Source organism: Lithobates pipiens, unplaced genomic scaffold, assembly GCF_037356315.1.
Source record: "Lithobates pipiens isolate NorthernLeopardFrog02 unplaced genomic scaffold, aLitPip1_a1.2 Scaffold_19, whole genome shotgun sequence".
In the NCBI taxonomy this organism is placed as follows: domain Eukaryota; kingdom Metazoa; phylum Chordata; class Amphibia; order Anura; family Ranidae; genus Lithobates; species Lithobates pipiens.
In genome coordinates, this window is record NW_027507764.1 from 47556398 (window position 1) to 47577084 (window position 20687).

The 20687-nt window shown below is 47.3% G+C and overlaps 1 protein-coding gene across 2 annotated transcripts in view; it reads right to left on the minus strand.

Annotated features, from left to right (window-relative positions):
• The window catches only part of CUNH7orf78 (chromosome unknown C7orf78 homolog), a 39850-nt gene extending 26973 nt beyond the window's left edge, over window positions 1-12877 (minus strand). Inside the window, exons 1-2 of one of the 2 annotated variants that reach the window (XM_077490716.1) lie at window positions 12710-12877; window positions 7635-8022 (exon numbers count right to left, since the gene is read on the minus strand). In XM_077490716.1, coding sequence (XP_077346842.1) covers window positions 7635-7931 — 297 coding nt within the window. In that variant the 5' untranslated portion in view covers window positions 7932-8022; window positions 12710-12877. Of the gene's footprint in view, window positions 1-7634; window positions 8092-12709 lie in introns of both variants that reach the window. The other variant, XM_077490715.1, reaches the window with a different exon arrangement.
• Window positions 12878-20687: the final 7810 nt, after the last annotated feature.

The window sequence follows — 20687 nt, forward strand, 5'->3', positions numbered from 1 at the left end:
CACCCTTCACATGTTGAGGGTATGTTGCCTGGCATGGTTCAGGAGGGGGGGGGGGCCTGCTTGTCCCCTCCCTTTCCTAACCTGCCAGGCTGCATGCTCAGATATGGGTCTGGAATTGATTTTGGGGGGGGGGGGGCAGTACACGTTTTTTTTTTCTAATTTGGCATGAGGTTCCCCCCAAAAAAAGGGCCTGTTATGGATTGGGGGGACCCCCATCACTGCTTCTGTAAAAACAATCTTTTTTTAAATCAATTTTTGCATTGATACATGTCCCCCAGGGAGATACCCAGCCCCCATACCATTTTTATTGCCAATAACCTGCATATAAGCCTTCAAAATGGGGACTTTTGAATTTTAAAGTTCGGGTCCCGTAGACTTTAACCGGTTCCAGTCCAGCGCACGCCGATGTACGTCGGCAGAATGGCACGGGCAGGCATATTGGCGTACAGGTACGTCCAATCTTCAATGCCACCCTGCCATCGCGAGCGCACCGCCAGTGGCGCGCTCTCGTGCCGGTCGGGACCCCCGTGAGTCCGATCGCGGGACCCGCGGACTCGATCGCTGCGGGGGTCCCCGCGATCGTCTCACGGGACAGCTGAATGGAGGAAATGCCGTGTAAACAGCGTTTCTCCATTCTGCCCAGCAACTAGTGACACTGATCTCTGCTCCATGTGATTGGAGCAGAGATCAGTGTTCACTAAATGAAAGCCCAACCCCCCCACAGTTAGCAACACACCCCTAGGAACACTTAACCCCTACACTGCCACCCACTGGTTAACCCCTTCACTGCCAGTGTCATTTACACACGAATCACTGCATTTATATAGCAGTGATTACTGTAGAAATGACAATAGTCCCAAAAATGTGTCAAAAATGTCCGATGGGTCCCCCACAATGTCGCAGTCACAATAAAAATCGCTGATCGCCTCCATTACTAGTAAAAAAAAAAAAAAAAATTATTAATAAAAATGCCATAAAACTATCCCTATTTTGTAAACGCTATAAATTTTGCGCAAACCAATCAATAATCGCTTATTGCGATTTTTTTTTTACCAAAAATATTTAGAAGAATACGTATCGGCCTAAACTGAGGGAAAAAAATGTTTCTTTATATATTTTTGGGGGATATTTATTATAACAAAAAGTAAAAAATAATGCGTTTTTTTCAAAATTGTCGCTCTATTTTTGTTTATAGCGCAAAAAATAAAAACCGCAGAGGTGATCAAATACCACCAAAAGAAAGCTCTATTTGTGGGAAAAAAAGGATGTCAATTTTGTTTGGGAGCCACGTCGCACGACCGCGCAATTGTCAGTTAAAGCGACGCAGTGCCGAATCGCAAAAAGGGGTCTGGTCTTTGACCAGCAAAATGGTCCGGTCTGTAAGTGGTTCATCGAGTTTGCGGAGTTCTGATGCAAACCAAACCAAAGGGTGTTCGCCCCATCACTACATGAGACTGATAAGGACATGAGAAACTGAGGACTTTTTAAATCCCCTACATGGACTCACCTCCTATCTTCTATCTAATCCATACAAACTACTTAAAGCGGTAGTAAACCCGCACATTTTTTTTTTTTTAAACCTGCAAAGCAAAAGGCATAATGAGCTAGTATGCACCGCATTCTAGCTCATTATGAAATACTTACCTTAGAACGAGGCCCCGACATCTGGCCCGATCCACGCCGAGGGAGCTGACATGCTCCCTCAGCGTTTCTTCCGTGTATCGCGGCTCCGGCGCTGTGAGTGGCCGGAGCCGCGATATCGTCACTCCCGCGCATGCGCGCGGGAGATTTCAGTCCGGCCGCTGCGGGATTTTGACGGCGAGAAACCCCTTGTGCGCATGCGCCGCTGCAGTCAGCGGCGCATACCGAGGGGAATATCTCCTAAACCGTACAGGTTTAGGAGATTTTTTTTTTTACCTACAGGTAAGCCTTATTATAGGCTTTCCTGTAGGTAAAAGTTAAAAATGTGGGTATACAACCACTTTAACTCTCCAGAGAGAAAAGGGGAAAGAGAGGGGGGGGGGGGGCAGGGAGAGAGAGAGATAAATAGAGAGAGGAGGAGAGAGAGAGAGAAATAGAGAGAGAGAGAGGAGAGAGAGAGAAAGAGAGAGAAATAGACAGAGGAGAGAGAGAGAAATAGAGAGAGAGGAGAGAGAGAGAGAAAGAGAGAGAAATAGACAGAGGAAAGAGAGAGAAATAGAGAGAGAGAGAGAGAGAGAGAAATAGAGAGAGCGGAGAGAGAGAGAAATAGACAGAGGAGAGAGAGAGAAATAGAGAGAGGGGAGAGAGAGAGAGAGAGAAATAGAGAGAGGGGAGAGAGAGAGAGAGAAATAGACAGAGGAAAGAGAGAGAAATAGAGAGAGAGGAGAGAGAGAGAGAGAGAAATAGAGAGAGAGGAGAGAGAGAGAGAAAGAGAGAGAAATAGACAGAGGAAAGAGAGAGAAATAGAGAGAGGGGAGAGAGAGAGAGAGAAATAGACAGAGGAAAGAGAGATAAATAGAGAGAGAGGAGAGAGAGAGAGAGAAATAGAGAGAGAGGAGAGAGAGAGAGAAAGAGAGAGAAATAGACAGAGGAAAGAGAGAGAAATAGAGAGAGAGAGAGAGAGAGAGAGAGAGAGAGAGAAATAGAGAGAGCGGAGAGAGAGAGAAATAGACAGAGGAGAGAGAGAGAAATAGAGAGAGAGGAGAGAGAGAGAGAGAAAGAGAGAGAAATAGACAGAGGAAAGAGAGAGAAATAGAGAGAGAGGAGAGAGAGAGAGAAATAGAGAGAGAGGAGAGAGAGAGAGAGAGAAATAGACAGAGGAGAGAGAGAGAGAGAGAGAAATAGAGAGAGAGGAGAGAGAGAGAGAGAAATAGACAGAAGAGAGAGAGAGAAATAGAGAGAGAGGAGAGAGAGAGAGAAAGAGAGAGAAATAGACAGAGGAAAGAGAGAGAAATAGAGAGAGAGGAGAGAGAGAGAGAGAAATAGAGAGAGAGAGAGAGAGAGAGAGAGAAATAGACAGAGGAGAGAGAGAGAGAGAAATAGAGAGAGAGGAGAGAGAGAGAGAGAGAAATAGACAGAGGAGAGAGAGAGAGAGAAATAGACAGAGGAGAGAGAGAGAGAGAGAAATAGAGAGAGAGGAGAGAGAGAGAGAAATAGACAGAGGAGAGAGAGAGAAATAGAGAGAGAGGAGAGAGAGAGAGAGAAATAGACAGAGGTGAGAGAGAGAAATAGAGAGAGAGGAGAGAGAGAGAGAGAGAGAGAGGAGAGAGAGAGAGGAGAGAGAGAGAGGAGAGAGAGAGAGGAGAGAGAGAGAGGAGAGAGAGAGAGAGGAGAGAGAGAGAGATGAGAGAGAGAGGGGAGAGAGAGAGGAGAGAGAGAAATGGAGAGAGGAGGAGAGATAGATAAATAGAGAGAGAGAGGGGGGAGAGAGAGAAATAGACAGAGGAGAGAGAGAGAGAGAGAGAGAGAGAGAGCGAGAGAGAGAGAGAGAGAGAGAGAGAAATAGAGAGAGAGAAATAGAGAGAGAGGAGAGAGAGAGAGAAAGAGAGAGGAGAGAGAGGAGAGAGAGAAATGGAGAGAGGAGGAGAGATAGATAAATAGAGAGAGAGAGGGGGGAGAGAGAGAAATAGAGAGAGGAGAGAGAGGAGAGAGACAGAGAAATAGAGAGAGGAGAGAGAGGAGAGAGACAGAGAAATAGAGAGAGGAGAGAGACAGAGAAATAGAGAGAGGAGAGAGACAGAGAAATAGAGAGAGGAGAGAGAGGAGAGAGACAGAGAAATAGAGAGAGGAGAGAGAGAGAAATAGAGAGAGGAGAGAGAGAGAAATAGAGAGAGGAGAGAGACAGAGAAATAGAGAGAGGAGGAGGAGAGAGAGGCAGGGGAGGTAGATAGAGGGGAATATAGAGAGAGAAAGGCGAGGGAGGGAAAGAAAAAAAGAGAACTAGAGATAGAGGAGGAGAGAGAGAAGAGAGATAAATAGTGAAAGAGAGATAGATAGAGATGGGAGGCAGGAGAAAGTGAGAGGGAGGGATAGAGATGGATGAAGGTGGAACGTGGTAAAGAGCGAGGGGGAAGTGAGGGGCTTATAAATCCTCTACATGGATACACCCCCTCCCCCCTTAGCCCCAAAAATGTATCATAGGAGGTATTCCTACATCCCCCCACCCATCCTCTCAGGCCCACAAACTCTTCATCGCTTTGGCAATGGTAACATGTATTTGTTTCTGCCAATAAAGCTTTTTTGATTTGAGAGAGAAAAAGTGAAAGAGATAGGCAGCGAGGGAGAGACATGCAGTAAAACTCTACAATATGATTTATATCAGACAAGCTGCATATACCGTATATGAGGAGGTGAAAGGTAACATGAAAGAAGCCGCTATCAGGAAACTATATAAGCACATTTTTGAGGTTTATGTTTCACATGTCATCTTGAGGAATGTCACATTTTCAGGACATCAATAAAAAATATATGATGTTTACCAGCAGCTCATACATTGTAACCCTCAATACTGAGCTGTAATCGAGTTTGCGGCTCGGGTCCAAACTTTTTACATATTCTGTAGTTCTGATGCGAACCGAACGGAAGGGTGTTCTGCCCATCACTACACAAGACTGATAAGGACATGAGAAACTGAGGACTTATTAAATCCCCCACATGGACTCACCTCCTGCAGCTTCATGAGGCACAGCAGACACCCAGCCCCTCCACAACTGATCCCACCAATCACAAGCTGATCCGGGGAAAAGGCTGCATACTTATAGGAGCGTGAGTGGTGGGCGTGAGTCAGTGTGACCCCGGGGGGGCATGGGACCGCTGAAGCTGCGCCATTGGTGTCACCCGGGGGCAGTCCACACCCCCATGGCGACGTCTGTGACAAAGCCTATTTTTCAGGATTTTGCCCGTGACAGGCCCAGACCAGGACATCAGTCTGATTTCCGTGAATGTCCTGGGCAAATTGGGACTGTTGGCAATGTTGTAGTGACACCAGCGAATGGCACCATGCAGAAAGTTAAAGCAGAACTAAACTCTCTCAATCAACGTGAACTATTTGTAATCCTTATGCTGCCAGCATTAGTAAATAGATAGGAAGGTACAGTATATTTTATTTACTTGTTTTAAACTTTTTATTTTAAAATTTCTTCAGTTACTTCCTGGTTTCTGGCCTAGGCCAAAATGATGCCACACATGCCAGGAGTCTTTAGGAGTCCCATCTAAGCACACCCACCTGTTTGTGGGAGGGGTCCACTGCCCTGTCCATGTGGGGTAACCCCTCGCCCAAAGGCATGCTCATCCATGTCTGGGACCAGGCAGAGGCTGTGGTCATGTGAAGAATCAGACATTAAGGCAATCCCTGTGCAATAATGTGCAGAGTTTCCCTGTAAGGTGTTTCGTCCCAAGTAACTACACACTTGTAACTGATGTACGCTTGCTTTTGGAGGGACAAGCAGAGCCTTGGCCCACACCACCAGTCCAACGTACAGTGGCGGCTGGTGGTATATTTTTGGGGGAGAGTGGCAAACATTCCACCCGTCACCAACCCCCCCCCCCCCCCCCGGTGGGTCGGTCAGTCACCAGCCTCACCCTTCCCCCATCTAGGTCGCAGGCAGTGCTTCACCCTGCATCTCCTTCCTCCTCCACCTTGGCAGTGTTTCAGGCCCCTTTTCCTGATTGGCCAGGAGGAGAATCAGGAAGACAGTAAGACAGTAGTGAGTATAAATTTGATATTGTCACACAACTGGGTGGGCTCAGGGCGCAGTGCCCCTGTGCCCCATATGGACGGACCGCCACTGCCAGCCTACCTCTGTTACCTCCCTCCCAGTAACTGAATGGAGTCTCGTCAAGCACATAGCGGGCCCCATGCTTGCTCCTTAATTCTTTATTTTCCATACCTAGTGATCAAGCCTTTAATCTCCGTAATGCTAATCTGATCCCGGTGACTGGAGGGGGGGCAGGACAGCTGGGGAAGGAGTCAGGGCCCCGACTTCCTCACTACCAGGGGACCTGTCACCTAACCAAGTACCATTCCAAATGACTGAGTGCTACAGCTGTTATTCCTTACGATTACCCATGGCAACTACTTCCTCTTCTTTACCTTGCCAAGTTCACCTTTTCTAGAAGTGTTACACAACCTCATAGTGCGATTACAGACCCAGGTTCTTTAGGAATACAACAGACCCCAACATGCACCCCTTTAGGATAACTTCAGACCAGGCTCAAAGGATCTAAACAATTTCACAGAAAATTCAACATAACTTGTACAACAGGGTAAAACATCCTTTCCCTAACTACCTTAAGTAGGGGCTGCCCCAGCGTGCCTGCACAGATAAAGTCCTTTTGGTTGAAGTTAATAGTTGGAGAATCTTGAGTGGAGGAGTCCATTGTTACGGGGATCCCGATGAGCCGATGCTCCTAAGGTGGACCACAGGTCCAAGGATGTTTCTGCAAATTTCCCGTTCTCTTGACGGCTCCGCTCCTGGGATCTGGACTTTTTCCCTTTTATATATCACAGGAATGTAGGCCAGATCCCAGAAAGCCTGTAGACATGATCAGTGAAGGCTGCAAGAGAAATTAGCCCCTTCCCACTGACCTAAGCATCTGAGTAACCATGTAAACATAGTGGGCAAACCTGCCTATATGCCTGCATGCCTGAGCTAAGGGCAGATGGATTCCAGAAGATAACGGCTACAAGAATCATCTGCCCTTACTCAAGATGGCCACAGCTAGAAATGCTAGGAGATGTTTTACAAAATGATATCGCAACAAAATACAGCATGGAGACATGGAGTGAGTTTGCTCTGAATATTAAAAATGAATTAAATTGTGTTTTCAGTTTGTAGTGCTCAGATACAGTTTAGTTCTGCTAAAACATCACCAGTATATAATTTATACTTATATCCCTCATGGGTAGCCAATGTTTCAGACCATGTAGGACCCCTACCCCAAGGTCATATAATGATGCGATTGTGGAAGGAACCCTGCATGGCCCCAAAACTGTGGTTAAAGGGGTTGTAAACCTTCTGTTTTTTTCACCATAATGCATCCTAAGCATTAAGGTGAATAAACATCTGATAGCTACAGGCCCCCCCTTCCCCCGGTTTACTTACCTGAGCCCTCGAAAGTCCTGGGTGGAGGACGCGTTGGCATCACGGCTCTTCACTATAACGGTCTTCTCGGCTCTTCATTGGATAGATTGATAGCAGCGCAGTCATTGGCTCGCACTGCTGTCAATCAAATCCAAATGATGCGGCCGCCGGGGGGGGGGGGGGGTGGGACAGAGACATACACTCTGTGTCTATGGACGCAGAGTGTATGAGATGGGAGCACGCCCGCAAGGTAACCCTCCTTGGCAGAGAGCTTCCCAAAGGGGTTAGCTATTGCGGGGAGGAGCCAAGAGAGCCGCCGTGGGACCCCAGAACAGGAGGATCGGGGGCACTTTGTGCAAAATGAGCTGAACAGTGGAGGTAAGTATGACATGTGTGTTATTTTAAAAAAATGAAAAATTAACCTTTACAACCCCTTTAAACATGATGTATGTAAGCTTTGCACCAATAAAAGTGTATACTATTCACACCAGAATGCTGGTGATGTTTCAACCTCCTACTCAGTTTATACTTCACATTATGTGTATTGTCTTTGTAACTAAATTGACTTACCTGTCTAAAGTCATGTGGCTTTGGATCTTGGTATTTATCCTTTGGGTAACAGCCTTCTTTAACACACACGAGGCTGGCCTCGAAGGGACCAATATGTCTAAACTTTGTTAAGAACTTTGTAGGTGGTTTTGTAGGGCGCTGTATGGGGTTCAGGGGACCTGAAATCACTTCCAGCTTATTCCACTGCTTGGTGTCCTTGGTCACATTTTTCTTCTCTTCAATATCGAAGTCCTCAGACCTCCTTGGCAATGCCAGTGACTTGTACAGCTTGACGCTGAAGTCAGGAGGCTTCCTCATCCAGATATTATATTCTGGGATCGGTTTTGGATTTGTGACATGTTCACTTCTTTCCACTGCTAGTCTTCTATTGGCGCTAAATTTCACTTGTCTGGTAAAGAAATAACGATGGTCATATTCAGATGGAGGTCTCATCTGGGCAGACATCATAGATGATCCCCTAAACAAATAGTTATAAAACAAAAAGAAACCACCAAAAATATTATTTCCCAATCATCATATAACATTTTGTGGTGTGTATAAATGAATCTCAACCTCTTTACAACTGCCCAACACATACAGTGGGGGAAATAATGATTTGATCCCCTGCAGATTTTGTAAGTTTGCCAACTTACAAAGAAATGAAGGGTCTATCATTTTTATCATAGGATTTGATATGATAGAGACAGAATATCAACCAAAAATCCAGAAAAAACACATGATACAAATGTTATAAATTGAGTTGCAGTTCAGTAAAATAAGTATTTGATCCCCAAGCAAAACATGGCTTAGTACTTGGTGGAGAAAACCCTTGTTGGCGATCACAGAGGTCAGATGTTTCTTGTAGTTGGTTACCAGGTTTGCATATAATATCAGGTCTTCTCTAAATCCTTAAGGTTACTTGGCTGTCGCTTGGCAACTCAAAGTTTCAGCTCCCTTCATAAATTTTCTATAGGATTAAGGTCTGGAGACTGGCTAGGCCACTCCATGATCTTAATTTGCTTCTTCTTGAGCCACTCCTTTGTTTCCTTGGCGGCGTGTTTTGAGTGATTATCATGCTGGAAGACTCATCCATGGCCCATCTTCAGTGTTCTGGCTGAGGGAAGAAGGTTTTACAATACGTGGCCCCGGTCATTGGCCCCTCAATGCAGCAAAGTCGGCCTGTACCTTTAGCAGAGATACAGCCCCAAATGATAATGTTATGATGAATGCCATAGTCAGCATTTTTCTTCCTCCAAACATTTGCGAGTCGAGTTAATGCCAAAGATTTCAATTTTGGTCTCATGTGACCACAGCACTTTCTCCCAATCCTTCTCTGAATCATTTAGATGTTCATTGGCAAACTTCACCTGGGCCTGTACACGTGACTTCTTGACAAGGGGGACCTTGCGGGCACTACTGAATTTCAATCCATGGTGGCGTATTTTATTACCAATGGTTTGTTTGGTGACTGTGGTCCCAGATGTCTTGAGATCATTCACAAGCTCCTCCCGTGTAGTTCTGGGCTGATCCCTCATTTTTATCATGATCATCCTCACCCCATGGGGAAAAATGTTGCATGGAGCTCCAGACCGAGGGCGATTGATGGTTATTTTGTATTTTTTCTATTTGCAAATGGAGTTGTCACCTTCTCACCAAGCTTCTTGCTGATGGTCTTGTAGCTCATTCCAACCAGGTGTACAATCTTGTCCCTGATGTCTTGTGACAGCTCTTTGGCCTTGCCCATGATGGTGAGGGTTTAAATGGAAGAAAGAGATTCTGTGGACAGATGTCCTTTATACGCATAACGAGTTGTCATTAGGAGCACCTTCTTAAATTGACAGGACTGATCTGTGTACCACATGAGCACCTACTGTAGCCAGTCTGTGGGAGCCAGAATTATTGTTGGTTGGTAGGGGATCAAATACTTATTTTACTCACTGAACTGCAACCCAGTTTATAACATTTGTATCTTGTGTTTTCTCTGGATTTTTGCTTGATCTTCTGTCTCCATCATTTAAAATGCACCTATGATAAAAACTATAGACCCTTCATTTCTTTGTAAGTGGACAAACTTACAAAATCTGCAGGGGATCAAATATTTATTTTCCCCACTGTATGTGCAGTAGCAAAAATGTGGGCTTCATGATTAGGTGGCACTGATGAGGAGGCACTAATATGCTGCACTTATGGGTACTGATAGGTGCCACTGGTGAGCACTTATGGGTGGCACTGGTGGGCACTTATGAGCGGCACTGGTGGGCACGGATATGTGGTACTGGTGGGTGGCACTGATGGGCATTGATGGGCAGCAATGATGGAGGTGGTGTTAGATGGACTAGTAGATTTAGATACACTAACAGGCTGTAGCCAAACTCCAGCTCACACTTAATAAGCAGTTGCAGCAGTTTTATCCTTTTGGGATAAAGGTTTTACATGTTTCAATAAAAGATGATCATTGTAAGCACCCCTGTCCATGTTGAATGGTTTGTCTCATCCATGAAAACTGATACATTCTGCTGGAGAGCGTGTGCTTTTGAAAAACAACAGACAGATATAAATAAATAAAGGCTGATCATTGTAAGCACCCATGTCAGTGGTAAATGATTTGCCTCATCCCTTTAACTGCTACATCTGCAAGAGAGCATATTCTGTTTAAAAAAAAGCAAAAAAAAAAACAACAGACCCTATTGGCTGGATCACCAGGTTGAAAAAAAGGGAAAGACAGACTAACTCGTCGTTCACATTGACTGCAGCTTTGGAGTTGTGCGACTTCATCTGAAATTGCACCATTTCAAAGCTGCACGTCAGTGCGACTTGGAAGACATCTGTGCGGCTTCATGCACAGATGTCTATACAAGTCGCACCCGAAATCGCTAAAAGTAATGCAGGAGATACTTTTTCAAACCGGTACGACCCCTGCAAAGTTGGCGTTACACTGATTTAAACAGTGCGATTGCTGGTAGCAGGGTGCAGCTTGTCATGTGATTTGACCTGTCAAATCACATGACAAATCGCTCTAATGCGACTGAGAGGTAAATAAAGAAAACGAAAGCAGACATCACATCCAAGAATTGGTAAGTTGCAATATTATACATGTTTGCTTTTGGGTTTAATACCGCTTAAATAATCCTTCAAATGTTTGATCAATTCATGTCATCTCATGAAAATTAAATGTATTATATTTTAGGATTGTTTATTTCATTACTGAATTCTGTTACAGTCTGAAGCCCCATACACACTATTAGATTTCCTGCAGATTTTTGGCTTCAGATTTACCAAGACCGTGGAGTGGAAGGGCCTGTCTGATTGCATACAAATTGAAACTCTTATGCCCTGTACACACGGTCGGACTTTCTGACGGAAAATGTGCGATCGGACTGTGTTGTTGGAAATTCCGATCGTGTGTGTGGGCTCCATCTGACTTTTTCCGTGTGAATTTCCGACACACAAAGTTTGAGATCTGGATCTAAAATTTTCCAACAACAAAATCCGATTGTTTGAATTCCGACCGTAAATTACGAGCCCGGTCGTACATGGTTTACGTCACCGTGTTCTGAACGATCGGATTTTCTGACAACTTTGTGCGACCGTGTGTATGCAAGACGAGTTTGAGCCAAAATCTGTCAGAAAAAATCAAACAGATTTTGTCGTCAGAATGTCCGAGCGTGTGTACAGGGCATTATGCTGCGTACACACGACCGGACTTTCCGTCAGAATAAACTCTTATGCCGTGTACACATGACCGGACTTTTCGACGGACTAGGTCCGACGGTCTTCCCAATGGACTTTCGGCAGTCTTCCAACGGACTTTCCAAACGAACCATCTTGGCCACACACAATCACACCAAAGTCCAATGGATTCGAACGTGATGACGTACGACCGGACTAGAATAAGGAAGTTCATAGCCAGTAGCCAATAGCTGCCCTGGCGTCGATTTTCGTCCGTCGGACTAGCACACAGACAAACTGATTTTTCGACCGAGTCAGTTGGAGAGATTTAATCTAAATCTAATTGATTTTTAGACAGCAAAGGTCCAATGAAGCCCCTCACACGATTGAATTGTCCGGCGGATTCGTTCCGTCGGACCTTTGCTGACCAAAAGTCCGGTCGTGTGTATGCGGTATTATGCTGCATACACGCGACCGGACTTTCCATCAGAATAAACTCTGACGGTCTTTCTGACTGAGTTTACGACGGAGTTCTGCCTGAGCGGACTTGCCTACGCACGATCACACCAAAGTCCGTTCGTTTAGAACGCAATGACGTACGACGGGACTAGAAAAGGAAGTTCAATAGCCAGTAGCCAATAGCTGCCCTTGCGTCGTATTTGGTCCTTCGGAATAGAATACAGACGAACGGTTTTCCTGATAGGAATTGATTCCGACGGAAAGATTTGAAACATGTTTTATTTCTAGGTCCGTCAGACTTTTTAAAAAAAAAAAGGTCAGCTGAAGCCCCACACACGATTGGAATATCCGATTAAATGATTCCGTCTGACCTTTTCTGCCGCAAAGTCCGGTCGTGTGTACGTGGCATTAAGGTTTAACCTCATATTATATGGTTTTGGTAAATCTGAAGACAACAATCTGCTGAAAATCTAATGGCGCGTACACACGTCCGGACTTTTCGGGGGACTAGGTCCGACGGTCTTCCCCGATGGACTTTTGGCGGAGGTCCAACGGACTTTCTGAATGAAACAGACTTGGCCACATACGACCGGACTAAATCCGTTCCAAAGTCGTTTTGAACTTGATGATGTAAACGGGACTAAACAAGGAAGTTCAATAGCCAATAGCTGCTCTTGTGTCGTATCTGGTCCGTCGGACCAGCACACAGACAAACGTTTTTTTTTAGTCCGTCGGACTTGAGACTGTCGCATAGATTTGAAACGTTCTATTTCTAGGTCCGTCTGACTTTTGGGGGAAAAAAAAGTCAGTTGGAGCCCACACACAATTGAATTGTCCGTCGGATTTCGGTCCGCCTGACCAAGTCTGCCGGAAAGTCCGATCGGGTGTACGCAGCATTACAGTGTGTATGGGGCCTTAGGGTGAAATATATTGAATTCAAGCTTTACATATGTGGAGAAATCTCTTACCTCCCGGGGAAATGAATTATTTATCGATATCTGGGCTTCATTTAGGATGCAGTCAGGTACACATAGAATTCTGATCTGCTGTCAGCCGCCCCGGAGACACCACCGGAGCTCTGCACCAAACGGAGTTACCAGGAGACGGAATAATAAGAACTCCTTTCCTTCATTGACAAAAAGAGCCATTGCTGGGTTGCTTGTGAAAAGAGCATTGACCGGCACTTAGCAACTATGTAACTACTATTGTTCTAGATAGAATGTGAAGTGCCCAATCAGGATCAGCAAGTCCGGACAGGACTGGAGGAACCTTCTATATAATCTACTGGAAAGGCCACCTCTATGTACAGAAGGCAGAGCTGCTGGAAAATAACTGCAGGCTATAAGTTGGGCTCCGTTGGGATCAGATTAAAGATATACACTGCTTTGAAAAAGTATTCATACCCCTTGAGATTTTCCACATTTTGTCATGTTGCATCCAAAAAGCGTAAATGTATTTTATTGGCACTTTATGTGATAGACCAACACAAAGTGGCACATAATTGTGATGTTGAAGGACAATGATAAATAGTTTTCCAAATAAATATGTGAAAAGTGCGTGAGGGGCATTTGTATTGCGCCCCCCGGTGTCAATACTTTGTAGAGACGCCTTTCACTGCAATTACAGCTGCAAGAGAAGCTCACAGTGTGCAGTAAAATCAGAGTAAGCCATCTCAGTCCAGAAGAGGTGCCGGTGTAGTGTCATATTTTGCTCCCCATGGTAGAATGCTCCGGAAGTGAAGTTGCGGGCAGAAATTTCGGACACTGCACATGCGCGATGCATTCCCAACACTTGCGCCATGTGCTCCAGAGAATTTCCGACAATGCAGTTCAGTGAAACCATCAGATAATGTCACGGGAGTGAGGGGGGTAATCGTGACGTTAACTTTAGACGGAGCGGAGAGCGGCGGAGAGAGAGCGGGTAACCGTAGCTCGGGGAGGGGATTGCCTCCCCTCACTTCCGTGACATTATCTGATGGTTTCATGGGTCTGCATTGTCGCAAATCACTCTGGAACGCATGACGCAAGTGTTTGGAACGTGTCGCGCATGCGCAGTGTGAAATTCCTGGCCGCAATGTCACTTCCCGGAGCATTCTATGATGGGGAGCAAAATATGAAACTACACCGATATAACTGTGCAAGACTGAAGGGAAGGCCGGAGGTCAGCTTTAAGGTGAGTAGTACCTGTTATTTCATACAATTATAAGCTGGGGGACACAATTAAAGTGGTTGTAAACCCTTAAAGTGTTACTAAACCCACAGCAGTAAAATCAGTCTGTATATGCAGTAAAGCATTCTTGTTATACTCACTGTGGAACCTAAGGGGTTAATCCTTTCACATTGTGTAAAAAAGGCTGTTTGATCCTGTCTTCTCGGATCCTCCCCTTTTTCCACTGTCCCCAATCCATCTCCTGATTGTACAGAGCCTTGTGGGGCACTCTGCACATGCTCAGTGTGGTGTGTATTGCTAGAGAGTTTTTTTCTTGGGAGAGTGCATATGATGATCGGCACAGGGCCAATTAGCACTGTCCAGACAGAGGGTCAGGCAGTGGTGGTTGGTGGTAACATCCCTGCCGCTGTAATTCAGGCACCCTGAAAGGGGCCGGACACCGGAATAGGGGGTGGTTGCGGTGGCCGTGGATAGATTCCTGCTATGCGTGAATCTATCCATTATACATATAGGGGGTGGCGTGCAAAGAGGGGGGCAGCGCCCGTACGCACCTAATGGACAGGCAGCCACTGGGGTCATGCAGTCTAATAGGACACATGCACCGTGATAGAGGCATCTGACAAGAGCACCGTGATAGAGGGCACTGACATCAGCAGCGTGACATAAAGCATTAACACCAGCACCGTGACATACAGCATTGACAGCAACACCGTGATAGAGAGTACTGACATCAGAAGCGTGACATTAAGCACTGACAGCAACACCGTGATAGAGAGTACTGACATCAGAAGCGTGACATTAAGCACTGACATCAGCACCTTGATATACAGCACTGACAGCAGCACCGTGATAGAGAGTACTGACATCAGAAGCGTGACATAAAGCATTAACACCAGCACCGTGACATACAGCATTGACAGCAACACCGTGATAGAGAGTACTGACATCAGAAGCGTGACATTAAGCACTGACATCAGCACCGTGATATACTGCACTGACAGCAGCACCGTGATAGAGGGCACTGACATCAGAAGCGTGACATACAGCACTGACATCAGCACAGTGATATACAGCACTGACAGCAGCACCGTGATAGAGAGTACTGACATCAGAAGCGTGACATAAAGCATTAACACCAGCACAGTGATATACAGCACTGACAGCAGCACCGTGGTAGAGAGTACTGACATCAGAAGCGTGACATTAAGCACTGACATCAGCACCGTGATATACAGCACTGACAGCAGCACCGTGATAGAGGGCACTGACATCAGAAGCGTGACATACAGCACTGACATCAGCACAGTGATATACAGCACTGACAGCAGCACCGTGATAGAGAGTACTGACATCAGAAGCGTGACATTAAGCATTAACACCAGCACCGTGACATACAGCATTGACAGCAACACCGTGATAGAGAGTACTGACATCAGAAGCGTGACATTAAGCACTGACATCAGCACCGTGATATACAGCACTGACAGCAGCACCGTGATAGAGAGCACTGACATCAGCAGCGTGACATACAGCACTGACAGCAACACCGTGATAGAGAGTACTGACATCAGAAGCGTGACATTAAGCACTGACATCAGCACCGTGATATACAGCACTGACAGCAGCACCGTGATAGAGAGCACTGACATCAGCAGCGTGATATACAACACTGACAGCAGCACCGTGATAGAGAGTACTGACATCAGAAGCGTGACATAAAGCATTAACACCAGCACAGTGATATACAGCACTGACAGCAGCACCGTGACATTAAGCACTCACACCAGCACCGTGATAGAGAGTACTGACATCAGAAGCGTGACATTAAGCACTGACATCAGCACCGTGACATACAGCACTGACAGCAGCACCGTGATAGAGAGTACTGACATCAGAAGCGTGACATTAAGCACTGACATCAGCACCGTGATATACAGCACTGACAGCAGCACCGTGACATTAAGCACTCACACCAGCACCGTGATATACAGCACTGACAGCAGCACCGTAAGCAGCCCCAGGAGTAAGTCAGCACAGCACAGGGATGGTGTGATCCCCTCATAATAAGAACCCCCGGGAGGAAGTCAGCAGAGCACAGGGATGGTGTGATCCCCTCATAGTAAGCAGGCCCAGGAGAAACTCAGCACAGCACAGGGATGGTGTGATCCCCTCATAAGAAGAACCCCCAGGAGGAAGTCAGCACAGCACAGGGATGGTGTGATCCCCTCATAGTAAGCAGGCCCAGGAGAAACTCAGCACAGCACAGGGATGGTGTGATCCCCTCATAAGAAGAACCCCCAGGAGGAAGTCAGCACAGCACAGGGATGGTGTGATCCCCTCATAGTAAGCAGGCCCAGGAGAAACTCAGCACAGCACAGGGATGGTGTGATCCCCTCATAATAAGAACCCCCAAGAGGAAGTCAGCACAGCACAGGGATGGTGTGATCCCCTCATAGTAAGCAGGCCCAGGAGAAACTCAGCACAGCACAGGGATGGTGTGATCCCCTCATAAGAAGAACCCCCAGGAGGAAGTCAGCACAGCACAGGGATGGTGTGATCCCCTCATAGTAAGCAGGCCCAGGAGAAACTCAGCACAGCACAGGGATGGTGTGATCCCCTCATAATAAGAACCCCCAGGAGGAAGTCAGCACAGCACAGGGATATCATAAGCAGCCCCAGTAGAAGAAATATGACACCACTCAACCTCTTCAAAGAGGAGGGTAGGGGCATATAGTACGGTGTGCTTTTTTGGGACAAGGAAGTGAGCCAAATGAAGAAAGAAGGTCTGTGTGCTTGATTAAAAAAATTGTTTATAGACATATACATGGTCTACTGGTCACATGTGTTGAATTCCTCCGAGATCCATGCCTCATTCATTTTTATAAATGTGAGGTAGTTAACACTGTCGTGAGCTAGGCGAGTACGCTTATCGGTCACGATCCCCCCTGCTGCGCTGAACGTCCTTTCGGACAGGACACTGGATGAGGGGCAAGCCAACAGTTCGATTGCAAATTGGGCAAGCTCTGGCCAGAGGTCAAGCCTGCCCACCCAGTAGTCCAGGGGTTCATCTCTCCTCAGAGCGTCCACATCGGCCGTTAACCCAATGTAGTCGGACACCTGACGGTCTAGGCGTTCCCTGATGCTGGATCCGGATGACACCTGTCGATGGGCCAGCTGAAAGAATGACCTCATATCCGAAGTCACCAACACATCTTCAAACCGGCCTCTTCTTGCAGGCGCTGTTGGATTGGTACCCGCAACTCCTTCTCTGGGAGTGGGAATTGCTCCTCTGCCAGCGCACGCAAAAGCAGAATGCAGCATTTCTCGAAGCAAGGCCTGGAAGTGCTGCATTCTGACAGCCCTCTGCGACGGCGGTAACATTTCCGCCATTTTGTGTTTGTACCGGGGGTCTAAGTACGTTGCCACCCAGTACTGGTCCTTGACCCTTATGCTTTTTATACGGGGGTCCCTATTAAAACACTGGAGCATGAAGGCCCCCATTTGCACTAAAGTGGAAGCGGTGCGGTGGCCTGGCTCCTGCTCATCATCCAGGATAATGTCGTCCTCTTCATTCTCCCCATCCACGCACAACAGGAATCCCAGAAAGGTTTAAAGCATGCTCTTCTTGCTCCTCCTCATCCACCCCGGCACCATCCTCCTCTGACTCCTCTTCAGACTCCTGTTGTTGACTTTTTCAGATAGAGTAGCCCCCCCTGGGAATTCATCCAGCATTGCGACTTCCTCATCTTCCCGCTCCTGCTCCTCCACAGCCTGATCAATGACACGACGCAATGCACGCTCCATAAAGAAGGCATAAGGTACCATGTCACTGATGGCGCCATGGCTGCGACTGACCAGTTTGGTGATCTCCTCAAATGGCCGCAGAAGTCTGCATGCGTCGTGCATGAGCAGCCACTGGCGCGGTGAAAAAAACCCCAGCTCCCCAGAACCGTTTCTTTCGCAGAGTTCATACAGGTAGACGTTAACTGCACGTTTCTGCTGGAGCAGCCTATCAAGCATATAGAAGGTTGAGTTCCATCGCGTCGGGCAATCGCAAATAAGACGTCTGACCGGCAGATGGTGTCGCCGCTGAATGTCAGCAAGGCGAGCCATGGCCGTGTAAGATCTTCTGAAATGGGCCGAGATTTTCCTTGCCTGCCGCAAGATGTCCTGGACCCCAGGGTATTTGACAAGGAATCGCTGCACGACCAAGTTTAAGACGTGTGCCATGCATGGCACGTGCGTGATTTTGCCCTGTTTCAATGCGCTAAGCAGATTGGCACCGTTGTCACACACCACTTTACCAACTGTCAAATTGAGCGGTGTTAGCCACTGATCTGCCTGTGAACGCAAAGCTGAAAGGAGTGCCGGGCCAGTGTGGCTCTTGGCTTCCAGGCACAACAGACGCAGCACGGCATGGCAACGTCTCACCTGGCATGTGGAATAGGTTCTGGGGAGCTTGGGCGGTGCAGCGGAAGAGACGCTAGCAGCGTAAAAGGAGGAGGCAGCTGAGGAAGAGAGGGAGGAGGATGGAGTAGGAGGAGGAGGAGAAGAAGAGTCAGGCCTGCATGCAATCCGTGGCGGTAAAACCAAATCTACACGGGTGCCACGGGTTACATGCTTGACGGCCATCAGAAGGTTCACCCAGTGGGCAGTAAAAGTGATATACCTTCCCTGCCCGTGTTTGCTAGACCACGTGTCTGTGGTCAGATGTATCTTGGCACCGACACTGTGTGCCAGAGATACATTCACTTGCTGCTGAACATGGCCATATAGCTCTGGGATGCCCTTCTCTGAGAAATACTTCCTTCCTGGGACCTTCCATTGTGGTGTTCCAATGGCCACAAATTTGCGAAAGGCCTCCGAGTCCACCAGTTTATATGGCAGTAGTTGGCGGGCTATCAGTTCTGACAAGCCAGCCGTCAACCGTTGGGCAAGAGGGTTATCCGGCGTCATCATTTTTTTACGCTCGAACATTAGGCCCACGGAAGCCTGCCTTTTTGCAGAAAAACGTGAGCTTGGCGTGATGGAAGGTGGAGTGGAGGACAATTGTGAGGAGAGAGGAGAAGGAGAAGTAGAAGACGAGGCTGGACGGTGAGAGCCTGCAGTGTGGCTTTGTGTGTTCCGTTGCTCCCACTGGGCTCGGTGATGGCTGCTCATGTGCCTTCTTAAGGCGGTCGTCCCTAGGTGAGTGTTGGGCTTACCGCGACTAATGCGTTGACTGCAAAGATTGCAGATGGCAAAGCTATTGTCAGCAGCGGACACGTTAAAAAAAGCCCACACTGCGGAGCCATGTGCCGGTGTCCTGGGAGCGCCAGATGTGACGGTACATGGTCGATGACTCGCTCCTGATACATTTGCAGTCTGCTTTGTCCCTCCTGTGCAATGTAAGTTATTCCTGCTTCTCCTCCCTATCTGCTGGTCCATATCTCCCTCTGAACTCCCCTCCTCTTCCTCTCTTGTGGGCACCCACGTGACATCACTAGACATGTCATCATCAACGTCACCTTCCCCACCCCTATAAGTAGAGATCTCGGAGTAGGCAGCAACACCGGGGACCAACCTCCTTCTTGGGCTGATCTGGGTACTGTCGTCAGACTGCTGAGTAGTGGTTGTTGCTACCTCCTCTTCCTGATCCAATACCAAGAGTGGCTGCGCATCAGAAATGTCCTCTTGATATGTATCGGAAAATAATTCCTGTGACTCAAGCGGAAGGTATGTGGTGGTGGTGGTGTTGTTGGTGGTAGTGTCTTTGGGGGTGCACATAGCAGAGAGTGAAGAAGAGGGTGCAGATCGAGAGGATGAGGAGGGTGCAGAAGAGTAAGGCTGAGTGAGCCACTCAACCAAGTCTGGTTCGTCCTTTAAAGTAATTGAACGCACCTTCTGCAACTTCCCACTTTGGCTCAAGCCTGTTGCTCCTGCCCTACCCCTACCACCCCTGCGGAAGGGCCTGCCTCTTCCTCTGCCTGTCATTTTTTAAATCACCCTGTGACAAAACTCTTAGTCCCTATACCAATGAAGGACTGCTGCAGTATAGGGCAGCGGTCAGCAGTGGTGCACCTCAACCCTATCTATTGTGGACCGATAGCGGTCCTTACAGAACAGCAGACTGTACCGCAATCAACCCTATGTACTGTAGCACCCTAGACCAAGTTACCAGTCCTTATAAGAACTTTTGTGGACCAAGCAGGTTGTGTGTTAGTGATTAGCAGACTGTGCGTCAGTCCCTATACCAATGAAGGACTGCTGCAGTATAGGGCAGCGGTCAGCAGTAGTGCACCTCAACCCTATCTATTGTGGACCGATAGCGGTCCTTACAGAACAGCAGACTGTACCGCACTCAACCCTATGTACTGTAGCACCCTAGACCAAGTTACCAGTCCTTATAGGAACTTTTGTGGACCAAGCAGGTTGTGTGTTAGTGATTAGCAGACTGTACGTCAGTCCCTATACCAATGAAGGACTGCTGCAGTATAGGGCAGCGGTCAGCAGTGGTGCACCTCAACCCTATCTATTGTGGACCGATAGCGGTCCTTACAGAACAGCAGACTGTACCGCACTCAACCCTATGTACTGTAGCACCCTAGACCAAGTTACCAGTCCTTATAGGAACTTTTGTGGACCAAGCAGGTTGTGTGTTAGTGATTAGCAGACTGTACGTCAGTCCCTATACTGCTGAAGGACTGCTGCAGTATAGGGCAGCGGTCAGCAGTGGTGCACCTCAACCCTATCTATTGTGGACTGATAGCGGTCCTTACAGAACAGCAGACTGTACCG